General features: G+C 50.1%; 11 protein-coding genes across 11 annotated transcripts; 6 read left to right on the top strand and 5 right to left on the bottom strand.

Moving 5' to 3' along the window:
- Positions 1-337: 337 nt before the first annotated feature.
- LTR84_002073 (uncharacterized protein) lies at positions 338-2,146 on the top strand (the record flags this gene model as incomplete). The annotated part of the gene is made up of 1 exon (XM_064845687.1): positions 338-2,146. One exon carries the CDS (start codon positions 338-340, stop codon positions 2,144-2,146), a length of 1,809 nt encoding a protein of 602 aa, XP_064706541.1.
- Positions 2,147-2,611: 465 nt separating this feature from the next.
- Positions 2,612-3,319, top strand: LTR84_002072 (uncharacterized protein; the record flags this gene model as incomplete). The annotated part of the gene is made up of 1 exon (XM_064845686.1): positions 2,612-3,319. The coding sequence occupies one exon, from the start codon at positions 2,612-2,614 to the stop codon at positions 3,317-3,319; it is 708 nt and encodes a 235-aa protein (XP_064706540.1).
- Positions 3,320-4,083: 764 nt separating this feature from the next.
- Positions 4,084-6,152, top strand: LTR84_002071 (uncharacterized protein; the record flags this gene model as incomplete). Its single annotated transcript, XM_064845685.1, has 3 exons — positions 4,084-4,879; positions 4,934-5,263; positions 5,341-6,152. 3 exons carry the CDS (start codon positions 4,084-4,086, stop codon positions 6,150-6,152), a joined length of 1,938 nt encoding a protein of 645 aa, XP_064706539.1.
- A 358-nt stretch (positions 6,153-6,510) lies between these two features.
- LTR84_002070 (uncharacterized protein) lies at positions 6,511-7,734 on the bottom strand (the record flags this gene model as incomplete). The annotated part of the gene is made up of 1 exon (XM_064845684.1): positions 6,511-7,734. The coding sequence occupies one exon, from the start codon at positions 7,732-7,734 to the stop codon at positions 6,511-6,513; it is 1,224 nt and encodes a 407-aa protein (XP_064706538.1).
- A 754-nt stretch (positions 7,735-8,488) lies between these two features.
- Positions 8,489-8,845, top strand: LTR84_002069 (uncharacterized protein; the record flags this gene model as incomplete). Its single annotated transcript, XM_064845683.1, has 1 exon — positions 8,489-8,845. The coding sequence occupies one exon, from the start codon at positions 8,489-8,491 to the stop codon at positions 8,843-8,845; it is 357 nt and encodes a 118-aa protein (XP_064706537.1).
- Positions 8,846-9,799: 954 nt separating this feature from the next.
- On the top strand, positions 9,800-11,074 carry LTR84_002068 (uncharacterized protein; the record flags this gene model as incomplete). Its single annotated transcript, XM_064845682.1, has 1 exon — positions 9,800-11,074. The coding sequence occupies one exon, from the start codon at positions 9,800-9,802 to the stop codon at positions 11,072-11,074; it is 1,275 nt and encodes a 424-aa protein (XP_064706536.1).
- A 1,528-nt stretch (positions 11,075-12,602) lies between these two features.
- Positions 12,603-13,346, bottom strand: LTR84_002067 (uncharacterized protein; the record flags this gene model as incomplete). Its single annotated transcript, XM_064845681.1, has 1 exon — positions 12,603-13,346. One exon carries the CDS (start codon positions 13,344-13,346, stop codon positions 12,603-12,605), a length of 744 nt encoding a protein of 247 aa, XP_064706535.1.
- Positions 13,347-14,179: 833 nt separating this feature from the next.
- On the bottom strand, positions 14,180-17,852 carry LTR84_002066 (uncharacterized protein; the record flags this gene model as incomplete). The annotated part of the gene is made up of 5 exons (XM_064845680.1): positions 14,180-15,537; positions 15,587-15,807; positions 15,859-15,928; positions 15,982-16,381; positions 17,232-17,852. The coding sequence occupies 5 exons, from the start codon at positions 17,850-17,852 to the stop codon at positions 14,180-14,182; spliced, it is 2,670 nt and encodes an 889-aa protein (XP_064706534.1).
- A 756-nt stretch (positions 17,853-18,608) lies between these two features.
- On the bottom strand, positions 18,609-19,522 carry LTR84_002065 (uncharacterized protein; the record flags this gene model as incomplete). Its single annotated transcript, XM_064845679.1, has 2 exons — positions 18,609-19,252; positions 19,303-19,522. 2 exons carry the CDS (start codon positions 19,520-19,522, stop codon positions 18,609-18,611), a joined length of 864 nt encoding a protein of 287 aa, XP_064706533.1.
- A 1,084-nt stretch (positions 19,523-20,606) lies between these two features.
- On the top strand, positions 20,607-22,044 carry LTR84_002064 (uncharacterized protein; the record flags this gene model as incomplete). The annotated part of the gene is made up of 2 exons (XM_064845678.1): positions 20,607-21,599; positions 21,661-22,044. 2 exons carry the CDS (start codon positions 20,607-20,609, stop codon positions 22,042-22,044), a joined length of 1,377 nt encoding a protein of 458 aa, XP_064706532.1.
- A 329-nt stretch (positions 22,045-22,373) lies between these two features.
- On the bottom strand, positions 22,374-23,482 carry LTR84_002063 (uncharacterized protein; the record flags this gene model as incomplete). Its single annotated transcript, XM_064845677.1, has 3 exons — positions 22,374-22,508; positions 22,594-23,327; positions 23,383-23,482. The coding sequence occupies 3 exons, from the start codon at positions 23,480-23,482 to the stop codon at positions 22,374-22,376; spliced, it is 969 nt and encodes a 322-aa protein (XP_064706531.1).
- Between the last annotated feature and the right edge of the window lie 764 nt (positions 23,483-24,246).

Genomic DNA, 24,246 nt, shown 5'->3' with positions numbered 1-24,246 from the left:
TTCCGGAAGTGTCTGCTCGCTTGCTGGCCTAAGCCAAGACAATGGCGCTCTCGAATACGATGGGGGTCTGGAAATCAAGCATTGATAACCTATAGCAAGCAATTTCTATCAATCTTTATCACGAATTCATCCTCGGCGCTGAGCTTCAATGAGTGTCCAAGCGTCTAGTGGGAATTCCGCCCAATGTCAGCTCATTCACCGAAGACAGGCCTTATTGTCCCGATTCGAGGACCCAAATATGGCCGTGAATGTCCTCAGCATTTTGCTCTCCCATTTTTCTTTTTCTCTTTGTCAGATGAGCTAGTCCTTCGTTCAGACCCAACACAAACTCCTCAACATGAAGGACGCCCTCTATGAAACGATAACGCCTGCAGATTCAACTAACGTTCCGCCAGGTCAGCCAGGCCGCAAGCTCTTCTCATCTGCTGGCTGGATTCGCTGGTACTTACTAGGTGCAATTGTGTATGCCGCAGGTGCAATTGCTGCTGCCGTTTGGATTTTGCTTGGACCAAGATTAAATAATGTGGAAGTTGTCCTTCGCGTCTTTAATGTCCAAGTCAAGCAGCTGTACTCAAGTTTAGCCCTCTCGTGCCTGCTCACACCCGCTGCGATAATCATTCGACGTCTGGCATATGATATTGCACTTCTTCAACCTTTGGCAATTGCTTCGGCCATGCCAATGCGGCTCTCTCATCTCGATGCTGCTATGGATCCTGGCCTCTGGGCCGCCATTCAATTGCGGCCATACTCGGGCTTGGCAACCTTCTCGCAGATCTTCTTGTTGATTTGTGGAGCCACTCTTGTGCCAGTGGGAACACTGATGCTTACTACAGGCCAGTTCAACCCCCCTGCTGAGCGGACCGCGGTGGTCGGTATGCCAATCCTAACACAGACCCCATTCGTCAATGTCAACGATACCACAGGCCTCCCCACAGTGATGGACATCTTTGATGCAGATAGATTGGCTCAAGACCTGTTTGTGCAACCTGTGGTGAATACAGTCGTTGGAGTGATCACCCAGCAGATGGGCAAGCTTTCGCTTGTCAATCAAACCTTGGGACCTATCCCCAGCGCAAATTTCACCTACGAGGACGGTGTGATCTACCATGGTGTTGTCACATACACGTGGCGGGGTGGTTGTGCATTTACGAATGAGACAAAGGTCAACATTGAAGGAGAACCATTTGGCGAATCCGGCCAGACTTTCAATGCCACCATCGATTTTCCAGATGATTCCTTACCGCCTCGGCAGATCACCTTTCCTCAGTTCGTCATGTATAACACTACGGTCCCCGGTGCAGACGGCCTGGAAAAGAATAATTTTGTGTCCTATTTCGTGGTTGGTGGGGTCGGCAACTACACTGTCAACTGGAATTCACTTCCAAGGGGCACGACGCGCACTGATCGAGCTTGGATATCGTCCTTCAAGTGCACACCGAGCTTTGAATGGAACATTGCAAGTTGCACCTACAAGAACGGCAGCATGACATCATGTATGCCAACTCCTGGGAAGAACGTGACCTTGCTTGACGAAGCGAGTCTCAATTTACTTCCAGCATATTTCACCAGGCTACCTGGGATTATCACCGAGTTAGACCTCGGCCTCGGGAACCGACCCCTGATCTCCGTCCCAACCCTAGCCGATTTGCACTATGACCCAATCTACGTCCGAGCTTGCCAACCACAAGACTTCGACAAAGTCTACGGACTGTTCGCTCAGTCCATCGCAGCAATCACATCCGCAGGCTATATTGGCAGCGCCGAGGTCCCCACATCACTCTTACCAACCAGCCGGGTCTACATTGCACGCATCTACATCATAGCCATCGTGCTCTTCATTCTGATCATGGCACCCGCAATTGCAATAATCGACATGCTGGTGATGACCCGCAGAGGTTGGCCTCTGCACAAAGCGACATTTTTGACCATTGCAAATGCCGTTCGCGGCCCTTGGTGGGATAAGCTGATGTGGGGATACTGCGCTCTGTCGCCGGAAGAGCTACAGGCTACACCTGAACTGGCCAAGACATATGTCATGTTCGGTGCGGATGAGACCTGTCCACAACATGTTGGCCTGGCTCGAGATGTTACGCCTATTGAGAAGGAGAGGCTTTACTTTGGAATAGACAAGGAGAAGTTGACGTAGTTGGTGTTGAATGAGGCGCTGGCGCGGAAGCGGTTTTAACTGGGAAACAAAAATAGTGATTCCTTCATCGAAATATACAGTATACTTTAGACACTTGCTCCATGCAAACGCTGTTTCCTCTGCCCGAATACGATTTGATTAAGAATCCAATGGGTCCATCCGCGCAGATCATTCAGCCAGCAGCCACTTAGCTATCAAGAAATCACCGATCTTTACGCCTTGTGGCATCCCCAAATTTGTGGAGATCATAATTAGAAATACTTGGGTAGAGGTTCAGGCTGACGATAACAGCAATTCTCCGTTTTCCCAGCCAATCAACCGCACTATCATACACACATATTGAGGATTTGGCTCCTGAATTTACTTGATATATTGTTGACATAGTAAGTACACTAACTCACCAATCTGAGTCACGCCACCCAAAGGATTCATGCTTGCCCACTCCCAGCCTGCTCCTCACCTACTATGAAGACGCTTGGCCTCCTAGGCGGGCTGACCTACGAATCTACCTCGCTGTACTATAATCTCATCAACCAGCATGTGCGGGAGGTCGTCAGCCCGCGGTCCTCAGCAGAGCTGTTCATGTACTCTGCCAACCAAGAGCAGATGCTACAACTCGCGGCCTCAGGTGACTGGGATGGATTCGCCGATATTTACGTTCAAGCCGCCCACGCCTTGATAGCGGGCGGCGCACAGGCAATCGTGATCTGTGCGCTACTGGCGCATAAAGCCGCGGATCGGATCGAGGCCCGGATCCACGTGCCTCTCCTCCATCTGTCGGACTTTGTCGGGAGCGAAGTCAAGGCACGCGGGTTTGTGAAGGTGGCAATCCTCGGCACCAAGGTTGCGATGGAAGGGGAGTTTGTCAAGGACAGGATTCTGCAGAAGCATGGTGTCGAAGTGCTCATTCCTGATGTCGAGGACAGGGAGAGGGTGAACACTGGGATATTCAATGAGTTGACGACGGGGAAGGTTAGACCGGAGACGAAGGAGATGTTCTTGAATGTGACGAGGAAATTGCTGGATCAGGGTGCCGAAGGTCTCATCTTGGGATCGACGGATCTTGGTTTCGTGATCCGTGAGGAAGATATTGGTGTTCCGATATTTGATACGGCCAAGATCCATGCCTTGGGGGTTGCGAAATGGGCATTGCAAGAGGTGAAGGAGAAATAAGTCATTCCTTAAGCGTACCCATACATATTGACAAAGGTGTTTTCAGCGCCCACAAGTCCGTACCTTTTGATTGGCAGCCGTAGGATGAAGGCGTGATATCCCAACCTTGATAGAGGAAAGGAATGTAGAGCACCGCGTGGAAGTTCTTGAGTAAGCCCCGCAGCTTGGTGAACCCCACTGTTTTTCATGCACTGATCGAGATGGCCCAGTCCAGAATCGAAGTTAATCTGTTTTAGACCACTGGATTTGTCTCAAAGGGCAGTGGCTTTGAGTAGCTACATGATCTGGCGCATTGTGACTTGTGCCACCTTCCGTTCTGGCCAACTTTGGCTTTTTACGGAAAGTTGCTTTGAGGAAAGGAATTAAGAATGGGAATCAAATGGCATGAACAACCGCAAGGAAATCTCGACGATACGACTTGTATTGGGATTGCATTTTACTCAACCATTCCCGGCTATTGCTCGAGTACAAATCATCAGATACGGGGTATCGTATAACCCCCAGATTGTAACACGAGATTATCAGCCTTGTGGCGGCCTTCCGTGTGGCGCCCTGCTCGGCCAGCTGAACATTCTACCCGCATTCAGCTGGAAACCACATGCATATGCATGAATGACTCTGCAAAACAGCGAGATGTTCCATTCTAGGCATTTCCTTGCAGCCCATATTCGCTTTAAAATGGAGCCAGGCATCCTCTTTCTCCCTGGCCCTTCTCATTCAAGTTGGATTCGAAATCTCTCCTCAGAGTAGCTCCTGCCGTGAAGATGGAGTTCGGTGATAGCGTCTTAATCAGTGGCGGTTTCCAAGATACCTCTCTCAAGTTCAAACCAAAAAGAATAATACTGTGTTGTGACGGAACATGGCAGTCCTCGGTCTCAAATGTCACCAATGTTCCTTCCAATGTCACCCGCATCGCTCGTTACCTCGCCAGAGGTGGTCGAGACCGTGATGGAAAGGAATGGGAGCAAGCCGTCTTCTATGACGCTGGCATTGGCACTGGTGTGTCTGATCTAGAAGCCAAACGCGAGGGTGGTACTGGTTCTGGTTTCGTTGGAAATGTCATTGAGGCATACAATTTCATCGTCCTGAACTATAACCTTGGAGACCAGATCTTCTGTGTTGGCTTCTCTCGTGGCGCTTACACAGCGCGTGCAGTCGCCGGTCTCGTCACAGATATCGGAGTCATCCACCCAAGAGACATGCAGGACTTCCCAGAGCTCTATCGCCTATATCAGGCTCATGAGGATAGCCACATGTTCAGAAAGTCCAAAGCATGGCGAGAATGGATCGAAGGCAAGCCACTGTTTGATCCGAGTCAGAAAAATCTTCCCCCTGAGTGGAAAAGATCACCCTTTGCGTGGGAGAAAAGGCCACATGCTTCAGCTCCTGAATCATCTCGATGGGTAGAAGCGGTAGCCGTTTTTGATACCGTCGGCAGTCTTGGTGTCCCCGAAGTCGTGGGCTGGAAGGGATACTTGGTCCGTCCATTGGTTAGTTTGGCTCAAAAGCTCGGAGTTCCGGTTGAGAAGGCTGGATTTCACAATGTCGGCCTCAGTCCTTGTAAGTATATACTGCCTTCCCAGTCAAATTGGTCATGCTAATGCGAATCTGTAGATATCAAACATGCCTACCATGCCCTCGCACTCGATGAACATCGGAAACCTTTCGGACCAACCTTGTGGCACTACCTTGAGAGTGACACCACCCCAAAGTCTGATGCAAAGGCGTCTGAACTGAGAGAGAGCTGGAAAAAACTTCACAAGGACGACAATGCGACAGAGAAGCAGCTTGATGCAGCCTGGCACGAGCTCATTGATGCCGAGATGCGCGAAGAGTTGAACGGTCATCGTTCTACTCTGCTTCAGGTTTGGTTTCCCGGAGTGCACATCAATGCAGGCGGTGGTAGCAGCGAGCTACTCACCACGAAGAGAGATGATTTCGAACGTAAGTCAATCAAACCAATCGCTCATTTTTTTGTACTGGAGTCCTACTCCTTGGCGGTCCATGCTGATGTATAGTAGAGATGGCGATGGTATCACTTAGCTGGATGATGGAGCAACTGCGACGTCATCTCGACTTCGAGCTCAGTACCAATACTCTCATGGCATGGGATAGGTTCCAGCTCATCAGACCACAGATTGATGATCTGCTCAAACACAACAGCTCTCACTGGCTCACAAAAGAGGTCAATGCTCGCCTTGCCAAGCAACCGAAGGAAGATCTCTGGAATGACGGTAATAAAACCAGGTCTCTCAACATTGCAGCAGAAGTTCTCAAGTCTTGGGCCACAGGTCCGATCATCGACAGCTTTGAGGGCGAGATGAAAGCCACGGGATCGGAAACCAGGACTCCAGGGAATTATCGAAGCCGAAGTCCCGGACAATCGGCAGCATTCAGGCTGGGATCCACCAATGAACAGATACACCCCAGTATTACATACAGAATGGAGAAGCTCGGGGCGAAATACAAGCCTGAAGCACTCGCCGACTTCAAGCGCCAATCAAAGAAAGACAGCAAGGGCCATGTGACTTACGAGTGGGTTAACAAGGAGATTCGCATCCCCGAATACAAAATCCGCCCAGAAATGGCGGACGATAGCGTCGCCCCCGTGTTTGACACGAAAACCGGGTTCCTCATAGATGACTCTCTTGATCGGTTCGAACGCTTGCTGATCAGTGGCGATGCATCGGCATATGCTTTCATCGGTAAACTTGACAAAGAGTATGGGTACAATTCATGGGCAGCCATTCAGCAGGACCCGAATCGTGCTGTCAAGCAGCCTAATGTGGAGCACGAGAACCAAGGGTTCAACCCTGCGAATGCTGGATTTTAAGAGGCAGGTGGTCTGGTCGTATGCGGAGCGTGTGCTCACAAGCGATCATGTCGCACCGTGACCACCAGATCCCGAGTATTCTGTTTACCATTTGGCCACTGTGTAGACAGCCTGTTGATCGGGTTGTCACGTTGATGATGATTATCATGCGACAATTACGAAGCAGTCTGCGGAATATTATGACTTTTGAGTCGGCATATATGGTGGTTGTTCAGCATCCCTATTTCTTTCTGAGCGATGAGAACTTATATAAATACCACTCAGCACTTGTTGAGATATGATAAGAAATGGCAATTTCCCGACTTCTTCATTTTCCTGGATGCAACTGTAGCATACAATTGACAATTTCCGGTTGCGACTAAGGCTTCCAAGCTCTTCGCACGTACTCCTCGACATCATCGAGAAGTTCACGCGGTTTCTCCATGGCGGCGAAATGACCACCACGTTCATGTTGATGGAAGGACACCAGATTGCAAGTTTTGGCGGCCCAACTCTCCGGGATCGGAACGATCTCGTGGGCGAACAAAGAGTAGCCAGTGGGTTTGTCGATGTAGGGAAGCTTCAGTGCTTCTTTGCTTGTGATGACGCTGATCCTTGCGATCTTGGGGTCATCGCCCGCACTTGCCAGTCCGCGGCTATGGTACAGACATCGTGGAATAGTGTCTGTCATCCAGTACAGTGTCACCCCTTCGAGGATTTTCTCCAGTGGAGGGTCTTCATCCGTCCATTCTAGCATCTTCTCTCCGATCCAGCTCAACAACGCCAAGGGACTGGCACTCAAGGCCAGGCCGATGGTGGCCGGTCTTGTGCCCTGCTCCAATGCAAAGGCATATGAAGTGTCGATGAACTCGGCAGCCTTCTGCAACGCATTTCTCTCCGCGTCGGTTGGTGGACCGTCCGTCTCATCCAATGGTGGGATGAGCATCATGTTGACATGCATGCCTTTACAGGCGTCGTAGCCCATGGCGAGCATTCTGCTCATAAAGCTGCCGAGATCGCCGCCCTGCACCAAATATCCAGAGCCGAATCCCAAACCGACCATGAGATTGTTCAGTGCTCCTGCGGCAGCATCGATGCCGTAGTCCATGTCAATGGGAGGGCCGGATGAGTACGCGTATCCTGGCAGTGAGGGAACGATGATGTGATATGGGAGGTCCTTGGGAGAGTATCGTTCTTTCAGAATATCTAGGACATCCAGAAATTCGCAGATGGAACCTGGCCATCCGTGGAAGAAGGCGATTGGGATGGCGTCGGCTCTCTCGGAGAACAGAGCCAGAAATTGAACCTCGATAGTGTTTCCACCCCCATCCTTGACGGAAGCTTTGAAGTTGGGGAACGAATTGATTCGATCTTCGTTCTTACGCCAGTCGAAGTCGTTGAGCCAAGTGTTTTTCGCATTCTCCAGCCATTCTCTGTTCATTCCATATCTTCGACCAGCGTTAGTATTCTCAAACACCGCAGGAGCAATGGGTGATAGTTCCAACAGCTTCTTGAATAGCTGTAGCTTCTCCTCCTCAACATAGGCTTTGAAAGGCTTGATATCAAGGGAGGTCCCCTGTGGAAGCTTAGCGTAATCTGCCATGCTGCTTCTGGTGTCGAATAGTGATGGGTGGCAACTGAAGGTCGAGACCGTCGGAAAGCCATCAGAAATATATACCAGAGGTACTCAGAGGCATCGTAGCATAGGGATGTTTCGATAGTATAGAAGCTTCCAGAAGATTCGCTCCTAACGCGGGGACAGGAGGCCCGAAATGATGGTTATGCCAACATAAATGTTGCATTAAAGCCATATCTGTGAATGAACACCAGACATTCCTGTATATTTCGAAGACTCACAGGGTCAAGGAATTTCCTGATTTGTTGGGATCATAATAGTTCCAACTGTCTCAGCATGAGAGTGTTGGTGCTGAAGCTGGTCATTCCCAAGCATTGGCGCTCTGAGTCACCGACCAAGGAAGACTGGATGCATGGTGTAGCATGGGCTAGAACAAGACTGATGAGGAGTTTGCCTCGCCAATGTTTCAGGCATCATTCACGATGATATAGGATAGTCGCATGGCCTTGATATGATCGATCCATTGTGTTGTCATGATCAATTTCAGGTGGTGGCTGTTTGTTCTGAACTTTTGATAACCTGCAGTTAGAGTTGGATGGGGCCCGGGGGACTCGGGGGCTAAGCACCCCTAACACCCGCTAACATACTTCGTATTGAGGGGTCCACATTCACGTGACCATGATTCCTCGATCATCAGCTCCGACAATGGTCCATCCATCAGTCTTGCTCAAATCTTGCTCACATCAAACAATCAAGTCATAACACAAATCCTGTGTACACAATGGCCGTACCCGAAGCCACCGCACATGCTCGCTCGCTCTACAGGCGTGTGCTGCGAGAACTACCGCCGCGAACCCAAGCTCTCTCATCCCGCTCATCACCACGCTCTGCCTTACACAACTCCATCCGCACACACTTCTCCACACCCCTGAAGGACTCATCATCAGAATACACATTGGCCAGGCGGCAGGAAACCGAACAGTTCATTCAGTACCTCAAGGCGCAGAGGGTTTATGGGACACTGCTCGAAAGATATAATCCCGGTGCCTGGATGGATGAGGAGGAGCGGGTGCGCTTGACGGCCAGGCGTGTGGGCATGGACCTGCCAGTAGAGTATGAGTGGAAGCCGAATCAGTGATTCAGATTCAAATGGTCTTTGACTTGGAATTGAACATATCAGCCATGACTGCGCTTTAGTCATTTGGCCCATGGCCTGGTCGAGAAGCCACATGCGATACTGAAACCCATCGCCAATCCCGGGTTTTCGTCACGGTCTATGCGCATTTCTATCTCACGAGCAACAAACCTGGGGATGGCTGGGTATACGATCTCACGGATGGATAGAAACCTCCAGATCAAGGGTCTTGGCCATGGCCTACTTGTTCTTCACGCCTTGACTGGCGATGGCATCTGCTCGTCAGTTCCGAGGCAAGGGTTGCAGAAGATATCGACTATTGCTCTCTGCTCACGACGATGCCCGAAGCGTCATACCAAGGGGACTAGGTGCCTTTGCTGCACTCTTTCAGCTTTCAGTAAACGGAACCTGAAGGCTATTTCAGATTGTATTACTAGATGTGCGAAAACTTGTCCAGTACAATATTTAGACTGAAGTAAATATGGCTTAATGGCACCCATCTCTAATAACTTCTTGAGACGTCCATGGCTGTCGCAACACCGTCTTGGCCCTCAAATGCTGAATCTTTAAAGACCAAAAGCTTCAAGAATTCGCTTTTTGTTGTTGGATAACTGAAACCATACGATGGACCATGAGGAGTGTTGATTGGTGGGGAACCAAGGTTGGAGACAAGGCTGTAGTTAAGGCTGTGACCTGCCGGCTTGGATCAGGCCCTCGCCCCTCATTTTGACCAGTATCCTTGTTGCCGAATGCAACCAGCAGATTTCCATGGTGAGGATACCTGGCATACAGTATCTTCTTCAACCTGGGTAAGGAGAAATGCCACAGGCCCGATTGCTCTAAAAGTTGGAGAAAGCCAGCATTAGATCTGGCTCCGACATTCGTTTGTCATAATCATCTCAACATCAACTTATCGACATCAACATCGCGAACACGGAGACTACAATCACTTCCGAGATGGGGTCTTTCAACCAAGCGGAGGAATACGCACAGATAGGAAGCAATGACTCGCACCATCGCAGAAGAAGCTGGCGCGGTAGACTACGTCAAATCGCGCTCCCAAGCTTCCTCATCTTGTTCCTCCTTTTCATCACTGGCCATGATCACATATTCCGCACACTCACGATCTGGCCTTCATCAGCTTGTAAGAAACCAATAAAACTTCAATTCTCACCATCATCCAGTACGTTGAAGATTTCCATCTTCGAAGACCTACACTTCGGGGAGGCAGAGTCCACATGGTGGGGTCCAGAGCAAGACATCCGAACACTGCAGGTGATGTCGTCGATCCTCGACATGGAGTCTCCAGACCTCGTGGTACTCAATGGTGACCTCATCACAGGCGACGACACACAGCTAGACAACGCCACGGAATATTTCGACCGACTGGTCAGCCCGATGGTCAAGCGCAACATCCCCTGGGCCTCGACGTACGGCAACCACGACAACAATTTCAACATCAGCACGGAGGCCGTCCTTGAGAAGGAGAGGGGATACTACAGTCTCAGCATGACGGAGAAGATGGTCACGGGTAAAGCGGAAGACGTTGGCGTGAGTAATTACTTCCTCTCGCTCTATCAGATCGGTCACGAGGGCCCCGTTGCGATCCTGTGGTTCTTCGACAGCCGTGGTGGGCTGGCGTTTCAACGAACGGAGAAGAACGGGGAAAAGATACAACTCCCGGGAACGGTTGATCCCGCCGTGACGGAGTGGTTCGTGCGGACCTCAAGGAACCTGAAGCGGCAGCATCGACGGGAATCTATCCCCAGCCTTGCGTTCGTGCATATCCCCGTCAGCGCCATGCTTACGTTCCAGGAAGCGGGCGTCGACAAGCATCGGCAGCCGGGGATCAATGACGACGTGCCGCTCTCGAGTCAAGTCGGTGACGAGGAATTTCTGGCCGCTCTTTCCGAGGCAGGAGTTCAGGCGGTGTTCAGTGGCCATGACCATGGGAATGATTGGTGCATGCCAGTGGAGAAAAAGGGGGGAATGGAAGGGGGGAAAACCATGTTCGCATGTTTTGGGCGACATACTGGATACGGTGGGTATGGACACTGGATGAGGGGGTCGCGACAGGTCGTTTTGAGTCCCAACGGCGAGATCGAGACATGGGTCAGGCTTGAGAATGGAGATGTCAGTGGCCATGTCATGTTGAACGAGACTTACGGCACAGATGAGTATCCAGCGGCGAAAAAGGCCTTTACTAGCCTTGGTGCGGGTGAGCCAAGGTAACCGTTGTATGAAAGTGAAGTGTTATGGTTCCTTCTTGATTCCGATGTGGTCACTATCCAAAATAAACCAATAGCCGCATCACAGAACCATCCCTACGACGTCTAATGACCCCACAGTCTGCATAATGTTTTCCTGCCACCCGTAGCAACCAAACTGGTTTCAAATTCCAGCAAGTGCTACATGATGATACCGTTGATAGATCCTGCCTTGCATTCACTGTTGTGCCTGTTTCTATGACTTTTACGAATTCGAGCCTGTTAAATATCACCTCAATGAGTTGCAACGAATGCACAACATGTGATCGGTTTTAGCATTGAGGCTTGCCCAGTGATAACAAGCTCCGAGACATCAGCTATCTAAGCATTTGGCCACTTTGAGCTAACCGATCTGCGCAATGGAAAGTCCCTGATAGCAACAGGGCAACAACTTAACCAAGGCCGCGCGGGGTTTGCAGCTTTGATCAGGCTACTCGCTCCTTTCGCGACGGACGCGGGAGGTCATGCATATGAACGACCCATTTGATCTGCTGTGCGGCCCTACAAACCACTGAGACAGGCCTAATCTTTCTTGACCGGACGATATCTCACAGGTATGGCTACGGAACATGTGAATAGAGGTAACGATGTACACAGTCTGAGCGGTGCCGCATTGCCTTCGTTTCCTCTGCATCTTTCACTCCATGAAACAGTCTGGCAACAGAATTTCAATACTTTGTAGCACAACAACATGCATCCACTGTCGCTTCAAGACATCTGGAATAGGATCCCAAATGCTCATGACGTCTTTCCGGAGCAGAAGAATAGCCCGATTGGTAAGGTTTTTTGTGCCTGGCAGGCGACTTGCAAACGACTATTGGCAAGAACTTGGTGTTTATTCCTTGAGAATGTCGCCTCTTCAAGCAGGGGTTTAAAGACAAGTTCCATTTTGAGTATGTGTCAATTCTGTCGTGGCGCTGGAGCCAATTCCATAGCGGAAACAATGTCCAGAGACCGAGCGTTCCTCTGTGAGGCTGAGGATGCTGCTCACGCCAGATCACCTCCCGGGGATTCATGGACTTTGTCCCATAGAATTTACATAGACCTGCTGGTCGGATCCGTGGTGCATTGTCAACCATCTGCCAGTATAAGTTTCATTCGAGGCAGGGACTCGAAGCATGAAATAAGGATAGATCATGGAATTGGTGTTCGTCAAGAGGAAATGGGATATGGTATTAATGGTCGATTGCTGACATAAAAGTGCATATATCTCCCAAAAGTAACGGGAGAAATGGAGACCCAATATAAAGACACTCCATCTGCGATGTAGCCAGCTCAAACGTGCCAACTTCAGTCAAAAACAAGCTCGTACAAGTCTGCTCTGATAAGCCACATACATATAGCAGTATGGGGGAAAGAGAGACAGAGAGAGAGAATACACTCAAGAAAATGCCGCCGAAAACAAATCAAGCCAACAGGGAAGGATCGCCGCAATAATAATGAGAAAGAACACCCACAAAGAGCCAAGGAACACGATAACAGAATTCTGCGACCTATGCAAGGAGCGCAACAAGACCAGCCAGAACACCGGCCGCACCGAGGACGAGTTCCCCTCCCAGACGTCTCTGCCCGTTGGCGGTGTTCGTGCTCTGCGCACTGGTGGCCGAAGCGCTAGACTGACCGCTACTGCTGGTGCTGCTGCTGCTTGACCGGCTCGATGTGCTCGTGACGAAACTGCTGGCTCGCGACGTTGTTGCGGAGGTCGTCGCGTCTGCGTCTGCGTCCGTTGCAGTCGCTGTTCCAGAAAGAGTGGTCGTGCCCACGGACTCAATCGACGCGGTGGGGACGCTGTTGGTGAGAAGTGCGGAGCCGGATGCAGTGCCCGCGGCGGCTGTCGATATCAGAGTCACCTGGCCGTTTGCATCGGTGGTGACTTGGTTGCTGGACTGACCGAGGATCAAGCCCGTGCTGGAGGCGATGGTGGTTCCGGCGCTGAGGATGAGGATCTGATAGCCCGTGCCGAAGTTCTGGATCGTGTTTTCAGGCACGGTGTAGAACCCGGTGTACGAGGCGACTCCGGTCGCCAGGGTCAGATCCGTGGTCACGTCGTTGGGGTTGGCGTTGGTGAATTTGATGTCGATCGAGGCCGGGTCGTCGTAGCCAACAGACCAGAGGATGCTCAACGGCTTGGTGGGATCGATCCCGGAGCCCGGTGTCGGAGACAGGATTTCGAGACCAGAGGCCGCGGTCGCGAGGAGGGCCAGCGCGATGGCCCCATAATGGGCGAGTGTGCACATCTGTCAGATTGGGTTATCGAGTCTTGGATGTATTATTCGAGTGCTTCGTCGATCATGAGCGTCCACGTCGTTGTTTTGTTGCAGGCTCAATCCAGGGACACGCAGAAACAACAACAACGAGAAGCACGGACGAAAAAAGGAATGGACGCACCGAGCCTTTTGGGCAAGGGCAAAGTGCAGTTTTCGTTTCGCACCGGTCAGCGTAACTAGTTGGACTGGCGACGAGAACACGAAATGGAAATGAAACAAAAAGACGAAAGCAGAAGGAGGCGTCAAATTTAATCAAATGCAATGAAGTTTAAGGCTGACTGAAGACCCCTTTCGAGTTAGAACACAACCAAGTGGCGCCAACAGGGGCCCCGGAGAAAGTTAACTCGTACAAGAACACGCGGTTCGGATGCATCAAATGACAGCATCATGGAGCAATCAACCGATCACTAAACTGACGGACCCGATTCTAGAAAACCTGGGGCAGCTGCAGGACAATGGGGCCTGCCTTCAGTATGTACCAAGTATGTACCAAGTATGGAGTAATGTGTAGATTGTTTAGGCATCAAAAGAGACGCGTTCCTCGGCATGGCCAAATAAAGACAAAAATAAACATGTGTCATTGATTACTGTAAATCTTCAAAGGTCGAGCAAATCAAGCTGGATTGGAGGGGGTTCGGACAACGCCAAAACGAAACATTCATGAGCCAAAAAACCGTAAAGACTGATGTGTGGGGTGTATATCACAATTTCGTGTCGTGCTCCATGCCAGTATTCTGCAAAAGCTGAACACACGGCATGTTGATGTCCTACTGTACCAAGCCTTCTCCCTTCTTCCCAGTGCATCACAAGTCGATCAAGCTGCCGTTCTGCTGTCCAACAGGTCTTCCTCCAAAGGCGTTGTTATTTTGTTGACCATATCCACCACCAAAAGCATTGTTTTGTTGTTGACCGAAACCCCCAGCCTGATTGGGCTGTGCGTATCCTGTTGGCTGCTGGGAGAAGAACGGGTTGGCTCCGGTTTGAGATGCTCGGAGACGCTCCAGGCCTTGTCCTGACGAGTTGACAAAATTGCCCGGAGCGGTATGCTGAGCGGGTATACGCAGCTCGCCAACATTGCCAAAAGTATCGATGCCTTCTCCCGTCGATAACAGCGCATTGAGTTTCTCGTGATGTGGGTTCAATGGCTTCTGCGGCTGCTGTTGCTGCAGAGACGGCTGTGGAGCTTGATAATTGAGAATCGGGTTTGGCTGAGATGGCTGACTAAATTGTGCGGTAGGCTGCGACTCATACAAAGTTCCTAGAGAAGGCTGAGTCTGCGTGCGAGCGAACGGTGATGGCGATGGTTGTTGTGTCTTCTGGGCGAAGGGGTTATTCGAGCCCGTTGGGAGTGGTTTCATCTGCTCCAGTGGCTGAGGTGATTGAGCTGCCCAGGGATTGTTAGAGCCGGTAGGTAGTGCCTGTTGTTGTAGTTGTGGCACTTGCTGAGGTTGCTGCTGTTGCTGGGCTGGTTGGCCTCCAAAGAAGTTGCCATTGGGTTGTAGTCCATAAGGATTGTTGTTTTGGAATGCCGTTTGTTGGGGCTGAAGAGTGTTTTGCTGTTGGAGGAATGGAGCCTGTCCAAATTGGTCGTACCCAGTTGGTTGAGCACCTTGAAAGCCATTGCCATAACCAGTTTGAAACCCAGTCTGCTGTGGCTGAGCGTATTGATTGTTCAAAAACCCAGTAGTTTGGGGTTGTTGTTGAAGAGGGTTTCCGAACCAGTCCACGGCAGGCTGTTGCTGATAGCCTTGATTATATCCAGTCGGTTGAGGCTGGGCAGGAGCCGGTGTGTCATCGAACAAGGAGGCAGCATTTTTGTTTTCCAAATCCCGTCTGCGTTGCTCCTCCTCTTCGAGACTGAGAAGTCGTGCCTTTTCGAATTCGGGATCTTCTGGCTCATTCTGTTCGCTCCTCTTCTTCCGTGCCTGTTCATCAGCTTCTCTCTGACTTTCAGCCAGGGCTCGCCTGAGCTGCTCGTCCTCATCATCCTGTACACGATCCCGTCTAGGCGCATGTGACTGAGGTGGTCCCGAGATCGCTTGAGGGGCATATTCGTCGATTCCAGTGACACGAGTTTTCCACAGTTTTCGGTCAGACCGTTCGCTTCTGAGACGCTCCTCATCCAAGATCAACGAAGTAAGTTCTTTGGCAGACGTTCGCACTAAGAATTGGTTAGTATCTCTTAGTTGTAGTTGTGACTTTGCGCATACCATTCTGTCCAACATCTCTGCCGTCTTCATCCACATATTGGAATTCTCTCAGTGTCTTGATGATATAAATGTTCTTCCTAGCCCAGGTAACAACCAGTTCTGAACCTTCGTGCAGACAGTAGTCCAGGACTTTGAGGGACTTTAGAACATGGCGCCAGTTCTTGCCCTTATCATTTAAGCGCTTATCGAGCATGTCCATGATCTCGTAGAAATCACTCGGACTACATGACTGCGTCAGCGATGATTTCTTGGCTCCGGGGTGAGCGACTTACTTGTTGAATGTGAGGGCTGCGATCTCCGCCATATCTGTGCCCGTTGGGCCCCATGGGTCATTCGAGGTAGCTAAGATACGTGTAAGCGATATTGCAGGATGTTCTCAATGATTCAGTCCATACCATTTCGCACCTTGACCTGGACAGCACTATACCCCTTGGTGATGTTCTTCACACCCCTCACAACCTTGGACATACTGCCTCCTTTTCTTGAGATTGGTGCGGTCTCTACCCAGGATCTTCTGTAGACGTTTGCTGAGGAGTGCTGGCTGCGTTCGTGGAGGGAGGAAGAGCGGGTAAGATCTGCTTCGTTTGAGATGCCAACAACAGTACGACGGCGAGGTGGGTATGCGTCAAACGAGCGGATAGGCGTATCAGCGACCGAGTATCTGCGTCCGTTGCGATCGGTCACTGTACGCACTGTAGGGAGGTTGTGGTAAAGAAGAGGCGAGGCGAAGAATGCCAGCGCTGCGGCGGAGTGAGAAACGTCCGGAGGGAGCCTTGGATAGGTGCCGAGCAGCACCTAGTTTGGTAGAGTGGGTAAGTAGTTTCTCGTAGTTGAGAATTAGTAGCAGTAATCAGTGTTGAAAGTGGTCCCAGTACCCTTTAGGCGGCGATGGGCGGAAGGCAGGTCCCTTTGGGTTCCAGTTCCCAGTGGTAGTGGCGCAGGTGAGGTAACCAGGGTGGCTTGTGACGAAAGAGGATCCACTGGCGGTGATTATCAGACTTGACGAGACCACTGAGAGCTCAGCTAGGTGTTTGGGAGCGCGCGTAATGATGAGATTTACGGTTGATAAAGAGCTGAAGATGAATCAATTCGTGATTGGGTTCAAACTTGTGACAAAGAAGTGTGGTGTTGAAGAGTCAGAATTGACCGTGGTCAAGAGACATCATGACCTCCACTGGCAGCTACCATTTGGTACGGATATGCATTGAGTCGTCGGCTACAGTTTAAGACCTGGTTCTAGTTCACCCCTCACTGAGCCCTCCAGGCTCTGGCAAGGCGGGCACCACAGGCACTGAACGATCTACCACTGCCACTGCAGCGATGGCAAAAAAGCAGCACAGCCAGCGTTTGAATTCGCAAGCTCTCGTCTTGGCAAAATCATGATATTGTCAGCATCCTCAGCCGACGCTCCCGGCGTTCGGACAAACGCCTTGCCTGTCACTTGTTTTGATACTGCTCGATGAGGCCATCCTGCATCAAAAACATGCAGCTTACCCCAGAACCGTTGTCAACCCTCCAAAAATGCCTCGTCAATGCCTGAGCCCTATCAAGCCACATCTGACTAACACGACCTTTGTGTTCGTTCTCTCTCCATGCTGCTGTTCTGCCGCCATTTTCAGGCCTTGGGCCGGTCAATCAATCTCACCGCGTGCTTGATACTTGCGCCATCGATATGATCCCGGATCTTCGCATATTTCTCAAAATCCTCAGTCTGTGAGAAACTTTCGTGTTGCTTGACATCATTCCATCCCGTAAACAAGACAAATTCTTCAGCCTTCCCATCGCCTTCAGACGACGGATCAAAGCCACGGTCCAATCTGTATCCTCCAACAACCGAGTCCTCGCCTCCAATGAATGACTCCAGGTGGCTTTTATTCTCCGTGAAAGTCTCCTGAAATTGACCCCTGTGGCCATCCTTGATGAAATGGCGGACAATGCCTATCGTCGGTCTTTCCAGTGGCAATTTGCACATGGTTTGATCGATGTCCAAATGGAACATCCACTCCACGGCGAGTTCATCTTTGAGAATGGCAAGTAAGTCCTGGTTAGCTGGGGAAGGGATGAAGTCTTGCATATGGAAATCGGCCGATGGCCATGCCCCAATAATATAGATTAAATCCGGATTCTCGATACAGCGGTAATAGTGGAAATCAAGCCCGCTTGCTGTCTCCATGACCGATCGGGCTTTTGCAAGCTTCTCGAGGAGATCTGGCGATATAGTCTTCTCCGATGCCAGGCGTAGACATGCAAGTTCTGTGACTGCCATGTTGAAATTATGGTGAGACTTCGCAGTACAAAAATATCAGTCAGCGGGCAGCTATCCAATCCCAGTTGGATGCAATACCCTCTACATGTTCAAATTGGGCTTTGATGGAAATATATGTCTCCTTATCAGAGGCTTCGTCATTTGCCGTGCCTGAGGCTGCCCACAAAAATGTTGATCAAGCTATCCCAAAACGTAGGTACCATTAACTATACAAGGTAGTGATCCTCGCAATTCCTCCCTCCATTTGACTCGCACCACAAGGCTCTCCATCGTGTCTTATTTTACCCTAGTAGAGCATTTCCTTTATTGAGTACATTTCACAATGTCCACACACATCAAAATACAGATTGACCAAGCTGCCTGAGGGCCTCATGTCCACAGAGTGGAAAGCTAAGCGAGAGCACGCGTTCAGGTGAATGGTCACACCCAGTTCAGCCCATGGGTTGATGGGTTGCAAAAGTTTCTTCATACCATCCTCCAGCCAAGATGAATAGCCACAAAAGAAGAACACCACCACCAACCAAGTTGAGCGAGTCGAGATATTTGGAAGACGAGACCATTTTTAAGAAACTGAAAGGTGCGGCGTCGCCTCCCCCAGGTCTCTTACCTGACGAGGCCGGAATGTATGATCTATGATCATTACTGGAAAAATCTTCCTTTCTAGAGAATGCCAGGAAATGGAAAAAGTGTCCAATCAATTACACAATCCGTCGTGCCCCGCCATCTCTGGAAAGGTCCTTGAGCATTGAAATTGTTTTAGCCGTTGGAATGTGCCAATTCAGCGGGAGCGTTCTGTGGCGCCGCCTGAAAATGCAGGCGAGTATTCACAATGCGCGTTCCTGATTGCGGAAAAGAAGCAATCAGCTCTCCCGGCAGATTTACAAGGTCTTTGTATTCTTCAGGTCTGAATCCGGAATATCTATGGTCATATGGCACGTTGTCAGGGCTTGATGGTGTGTTACTCGCTTTCTTCCGATCGCCGAAAAGAAACCAGCCTGCACCGACCCCGAGGACCACTGCAACCGGGACACCAATTCCCAGTCCAACTTTTGCTCCAGTACTCATGGCACCTTCGTCATTAGAAGTATTTGAGGTCGGAAGGCCAGAGGCGGCTGCAACCGAGCTTGTGCTGCTTGATGGTGATGATGTTGTTGAGCTTTGCAATACGGCTGAAGAAGTTGCTAGACTAGCCGGTGAAGATGATGCGCTAGCAAAAGTCGTCGTCGTCTGCACTACGCCTCCGTCGCCAGCTCCAGCTCCGGTGATGTTGAAATAATGGCTGGTCGCAGAAGGGAGGGTATCTCCTTCAATGAAGATCTGGAAGAAGAACGTCCTTGACTTGCTGAGATCGCGCTGCGTGGTGACGGTCCGGTCAAAGGCCGATAAGTTGGATCTGTCCTCTGTGTGGGGTGAGCTTCAGCATGGTAGACACGACGAACAGATAACTTACGAAAGACGTATTCGAAGTCAGCTCCCTGGAGTTGCTGGCATAGCACAAGCGAAACGCTCTCTTCGATGGGTTCCCATTGAATGGTAAGACTGGAGCCAAAGACGTAGGACGGGTTGAGGGAAAAGTCACCATCTGTGCCGGACGGTCCAGGGCTTATGAATTCCAGATCCTGTGCTGCAATTTGGAATGTTAGCAGGAGTAGGAGGATCAAGAATAACATCGTGGTAAGCGAGGTTATCAACGACGCAGAAGAGTAAAAGTTTAGGACAGGCGACTTCTCTCAAGTTGTTATTGACATATTACCACTTACATATGCAGGCTTGGATGAGATGGAGAAGGGCCAGAGCAGGTCAGATGCTGCGAGTTTTCAGACATGTACCTGGGCCAGCTAGCAAGGGCACAGTACTCTGTAAACCGGTGCTTAAGTGGAATAGTTCATCTCGGTGTTGCAAGCATGTTGCAGCCTCGGCTGCACAGAGGTACGTGATACCTAGCTGTCTAAGACATGCAATTGCCTGAAGTTGTTGTTCAAGCTGTGGGACGCATACCGAACTTGGAAAACTGAACGCACCGAAATAACGCGGACGTTGGAGTGTCGGTAGAGACAGGCGTCGACTGTGGCGTTAGACATGAACCAGATGATTAAAATTTGATTGAGAGGACACGAGCCTACAATCGTGATAATCTTGGAATTTGTATATCGTCAAGGGATAAGTAAGGATGAGGTTCGACACGCCTGACATTTTCATCCTAATGACTAAAACCTGTCAGGTATTTTTGAGGCATGATGGGCACTTAACCCCCTCAGCAGGTACCTACCTGCTTAAACTCTCGGCGGAGCAAAAGACGGTCATTTCAAGCTTTAAACACTTTTTACCCGAAAACCCCGGCCAAGTAAATCTCCAAATTGTCGCGCAACATGGCCTTCTGCGATAGACAGTGTGGTTCGGTGGCATCGACCTACCCATATAAAGATAAGCCTCAATCAAATCGGGCATTGAGACACCCTATTAATTGCTCAAGGCTGACACGGTCTCAATACAATTTTGATTGACCTTGGAATGGTTACAGGATGTGAAGGACGAGCAAGGTATTAAAGTTAAGCGTAGACCTAGCCTCGTACTTGTCGGCGCTACGCTTGCAAGTAGTGGAACAAAGGACTCCCTGCGGCGACCTTATTTGTTATTATCCTTGTCCTTGGTTCCTTTTCCTGTCACGACATCTGCGCTAAACTCCAGCGCCAAACTTGCTCTCCACCCAAGGCTACTGTAGACGTCGGTGGAAATCTACCAACAAATCTTATCATGTCATTACGATTTGTGTCGCATCATATACTCTTTGCTACGGTCTTCACCTTTTGTATTGTAATCCTGTTTACTTCGTATCGGCTGCACGGCCATCCGACCACTCAAACCACTGCCTCATCCTCATCCTTGGCCGCGCCAGCCAAAGAAGTCTTACAATTCGATCAATACTGTAACGCCATCCCTCCTTCAAAAGACATCTTGATCGTTGTCAAAACTGGCGCAAACGAGATTCACGATAAGCTTTCCACGCAGCTTTTAACCAGTCTCCGCTGCTACAAGGACATCCTAATCTTCTCCGATCTCGAACAACAGATCGGTCCATTCGACGTCCATGATGCCTTGAAAAATGTTTCAAACGCAATAAAAGATCAGAGCTTAGACTTCGAATTTTATCGTCAGCTACAAGACTATAAGAAAAATGATCAAGATATTACCACCCTAGGACGGAATAGCAGCACAGCAGCGTGGGATCTGGACAAGTACAAGTTCCTCCCCATGCTGGAAGAAACATGGAAGATACAACCCCACCGAAAGTGGTACATTTTCATTGAAGCCGACACTTATCTAGTTCGCACGAATTTACTACTTTGGTTAGAACGGCAGGATCCATCACAGCTGATCTACTATGGCTCTCCAACCTCTATCAACGATAAAACTTTCGGGCATGGCGGCAGTGGCGTGGTTCTGTCTGGAGCCGCACTATCTCGGTTTGCCGAGAACGACACAGGAATCGCTGCACGATATGATGATATGTTACAGTCTGAAAAATATGGTGATTATGTTCTTACGAAGGCCCTGGGCGACAAGGGAATAGCGTTCACTGGTCGCTGGCCTATGCTTCAAGCTGAAAAGCCATCAACAATACCCTTCGGGCCTGGGCCAGACAGTGAAGTGAGGCACTGGCGCCAGCCAATCGTTACCATGCACCATGTTACTCCAGAGGAAGCGTGTGCTCTTTGGAAATTTGAGCAGCAACGGAAGAATCCAAAGGTTTGTGTTAAAAATCCCCCTTATGATCACATACCGTGCAGAAGCTGAACAAGCATGGCAGGAACCTCTTCTTATACGAGAGCTCTACCAAGACATGGTTGGCTCCAAGTTCTACGCGGAACGTGAGGATTGGTACAATCTCTCTGATGACATGTTTTACCGAGCCCCGGGCGTCCACAACGACCGCCAGAAATCTCCCGAAGACATGTCGGCGCTCGAACGCGAGGCACACCTTTCTTTCGAGCATTGCGGCCGAGCGTGTGAAGAACAGCCTCGTTGTTTTCAGTACAGCTACTCGAATCGCGAATGTGGCTTCTCCTACTCTTACCGGTTGGGCAGGAAGCGATATCCCGAGTCTGGCACGACGTTCATGTCCGGCTGGAATTTGGTACGAATAGCCCAAGATCAGTCTGAGCATTCGTGTCCTTCTCCTGAATGGTTGTGAACAACTCAAAGTTAATGAATCTCATTTTTCCTTTCTGCACAGACTCGTTGGAATAGAGATTGATAGGTGGGAATAGATGTCAAAAAGGAAGCATGTGCTCCAGGTGAGACATATTCTGTAATAGTGGCGCGGTGGGTTTATGAATATGAGGACGGATTTTGAGTCGACTCCAGGAAGTTGAATGCCAGCAAAGCATAGCCTTGGGGAATATTTCAGACTAGATCTACCATTATGTATTTCATTTTATTAACGGAGTTCTGGAAAATCTTCATGTCCTCATGCTGCCCTTAGGTGCCCATCAACCTCCCCATGTAGCCATCACGATTAGATCAAGACTTCTTACTTCCTTGTACTGAGCCAGGCGTGGGCTCATAGTAATGCAGCGCTCCTGCAGACTTCGCGCAGCCGCTGTTAGATGTGGCATTCACCGGTACCGAGTTTCCTTCCTGTGGACGGCCGATAACCTGTTGCAAATTGAGGTTAGTTGAGGCCAGACCAAGTCACCACCTCCTTCTTTCTCTCAACTGCGTTACCGCCAGAGGCACTTACATGGTTGAAATACCACACTTCACTCACGACGGTCCGTCCGGTATCGTTACTGCCTTTTCCTGCGTCGGTGGTGTTGTATCGTGGTCCTGAGCATCCGATGTAAGGTTTGGCACCGGACTTCTTGGTCAATGCCTTCTCGATGTCTCCCAGAGAATAAGTCGTCTTGTTGCTCGGCACGATCTTGGCTTCGTTGAGCCACTCCCATGTTGGGTAACGCTTGTACCATTTGATGGCTGTCTCGAAGAAGTCTACCACGTCCTCGTGTTCGACGTACTGAGGCCCATAGCAGGGAATGTCAAAGGTCGAGAAGCACGTAGCGTGCTTGCTAAACTCGTGCGCCCAGAAGTCCGTGTTGGGAGCTCCTTGGTTGACCCAGTATGTGTTCATCCAATCTATCAGGTCGTATCGGCCGAAGGCTTTGAGGAAGGTGTCGATTGAGGGACCCTTCCAGGCGGGCACCACCGTTCCATTAGGCAAGGCGTTCGTCGTGTTTGGAGAGGGTACTGGGTCATACTGGCGATTCAGGTCGCAGTACTGGGTGTACGCTCCAGAGCAAAAGTCAGGCCATAAACCATGATTTGTCCATGTGTCTATAGGAAGCCGTTGGAGGGGTTCTAACCCGGTGTAGGTTGACCAGAACTGGGTTTGAAGAAGGAGACCCCCAAAGGTTTCAGTACAGCAGCTGTCCACCTTCAACGGATCGGCACCAGGCGAGCATGAGAGCACAGGCGGGTCTGGAAAAATGGGTTAGTCCATGAAATGCAAGTCGCGTTCCCGGGTAGAGAGTACCTAGGATGCAGGTATGATTCACAGAGCTTTCGTTGTAGAGGGAGCAATGCGCTGCTCCCAGAAGAGTCGCAGCAAGAGCTGCATATGTTAACGGCGACATGCTCGAAGATCTTGGAAAGTACGACAAATGACAAGTGAACGGTGGAAAAAAAAGACCCCCTCCACTCACATTTGGCCCTCGAGGGAGCTTTTGTAGAAAAAATGAACTGTGTAAACCTAACCTCCAGCATGATTTGAGCAAGCTGCCCACGATCTCGCCAGTACAGCTACATCATTGGTGAACTGGGAAGCACGAAGCTAGGTACTCGTAAGTTAGGTAGTAGACGACGTGCATACGTTTCCCCCACATGGGCAGGGTGTATGTTTACGAGTACTCGAGCATGAATTTTGCTTATCAGCGAGTCGGGTTGCACGATGAAAGCACCTGCCTGAACAGTACCTGAATCCGGGACGATCAAAAGGAAGAGTGTTCAGAGCTTACAGGTCTAGGGTGGTAGTCAGGATGGGCCTAAGGACATGTACCTGCACCGAGGTACACGCTCGTGCCAAAGTGATTGGAGGATGTAAGATTATGATATAAGTGGTTGAGGTCATTTGGGGAAGTTGGGAGGCAAACATGATTGCATTTGAAATGGTTGGAAAGACGGGTGATTCGAATCTTCATAGACAGAGACGCGGGTGTAAGAAGGACAAGATGAATGTCAGACGAGATATCTATTCTCGATTTGCCATATGATCGCCTGGACGACTTCTCGGCCATCTCCGACCATGCAAGTCGAGTTAACAAAAGGTCTTACCAGTCCGTACCGATCAACACTTATATCGGACGGCTGTGCCTAATGAGTATAAGCAGGTAGTAATTCG

This window comes from Exophiala bonariae, assembly GCF_035927105.1.
Source record: "Exophiala bonariae strain CCFEE 5792 chromosome Unknown scaffold_12, whole genome shotgun sequence".
NCBI lineage: Eukaryota > Fungi > Ascomycota > Eurotiomycetes > Chaetothyriales > Herpotrichiellaceae > Exophiala > Exophiala bonariae.
This window is presented reverse-complemented; position numbering and strand designations above follow the sequence as displayed.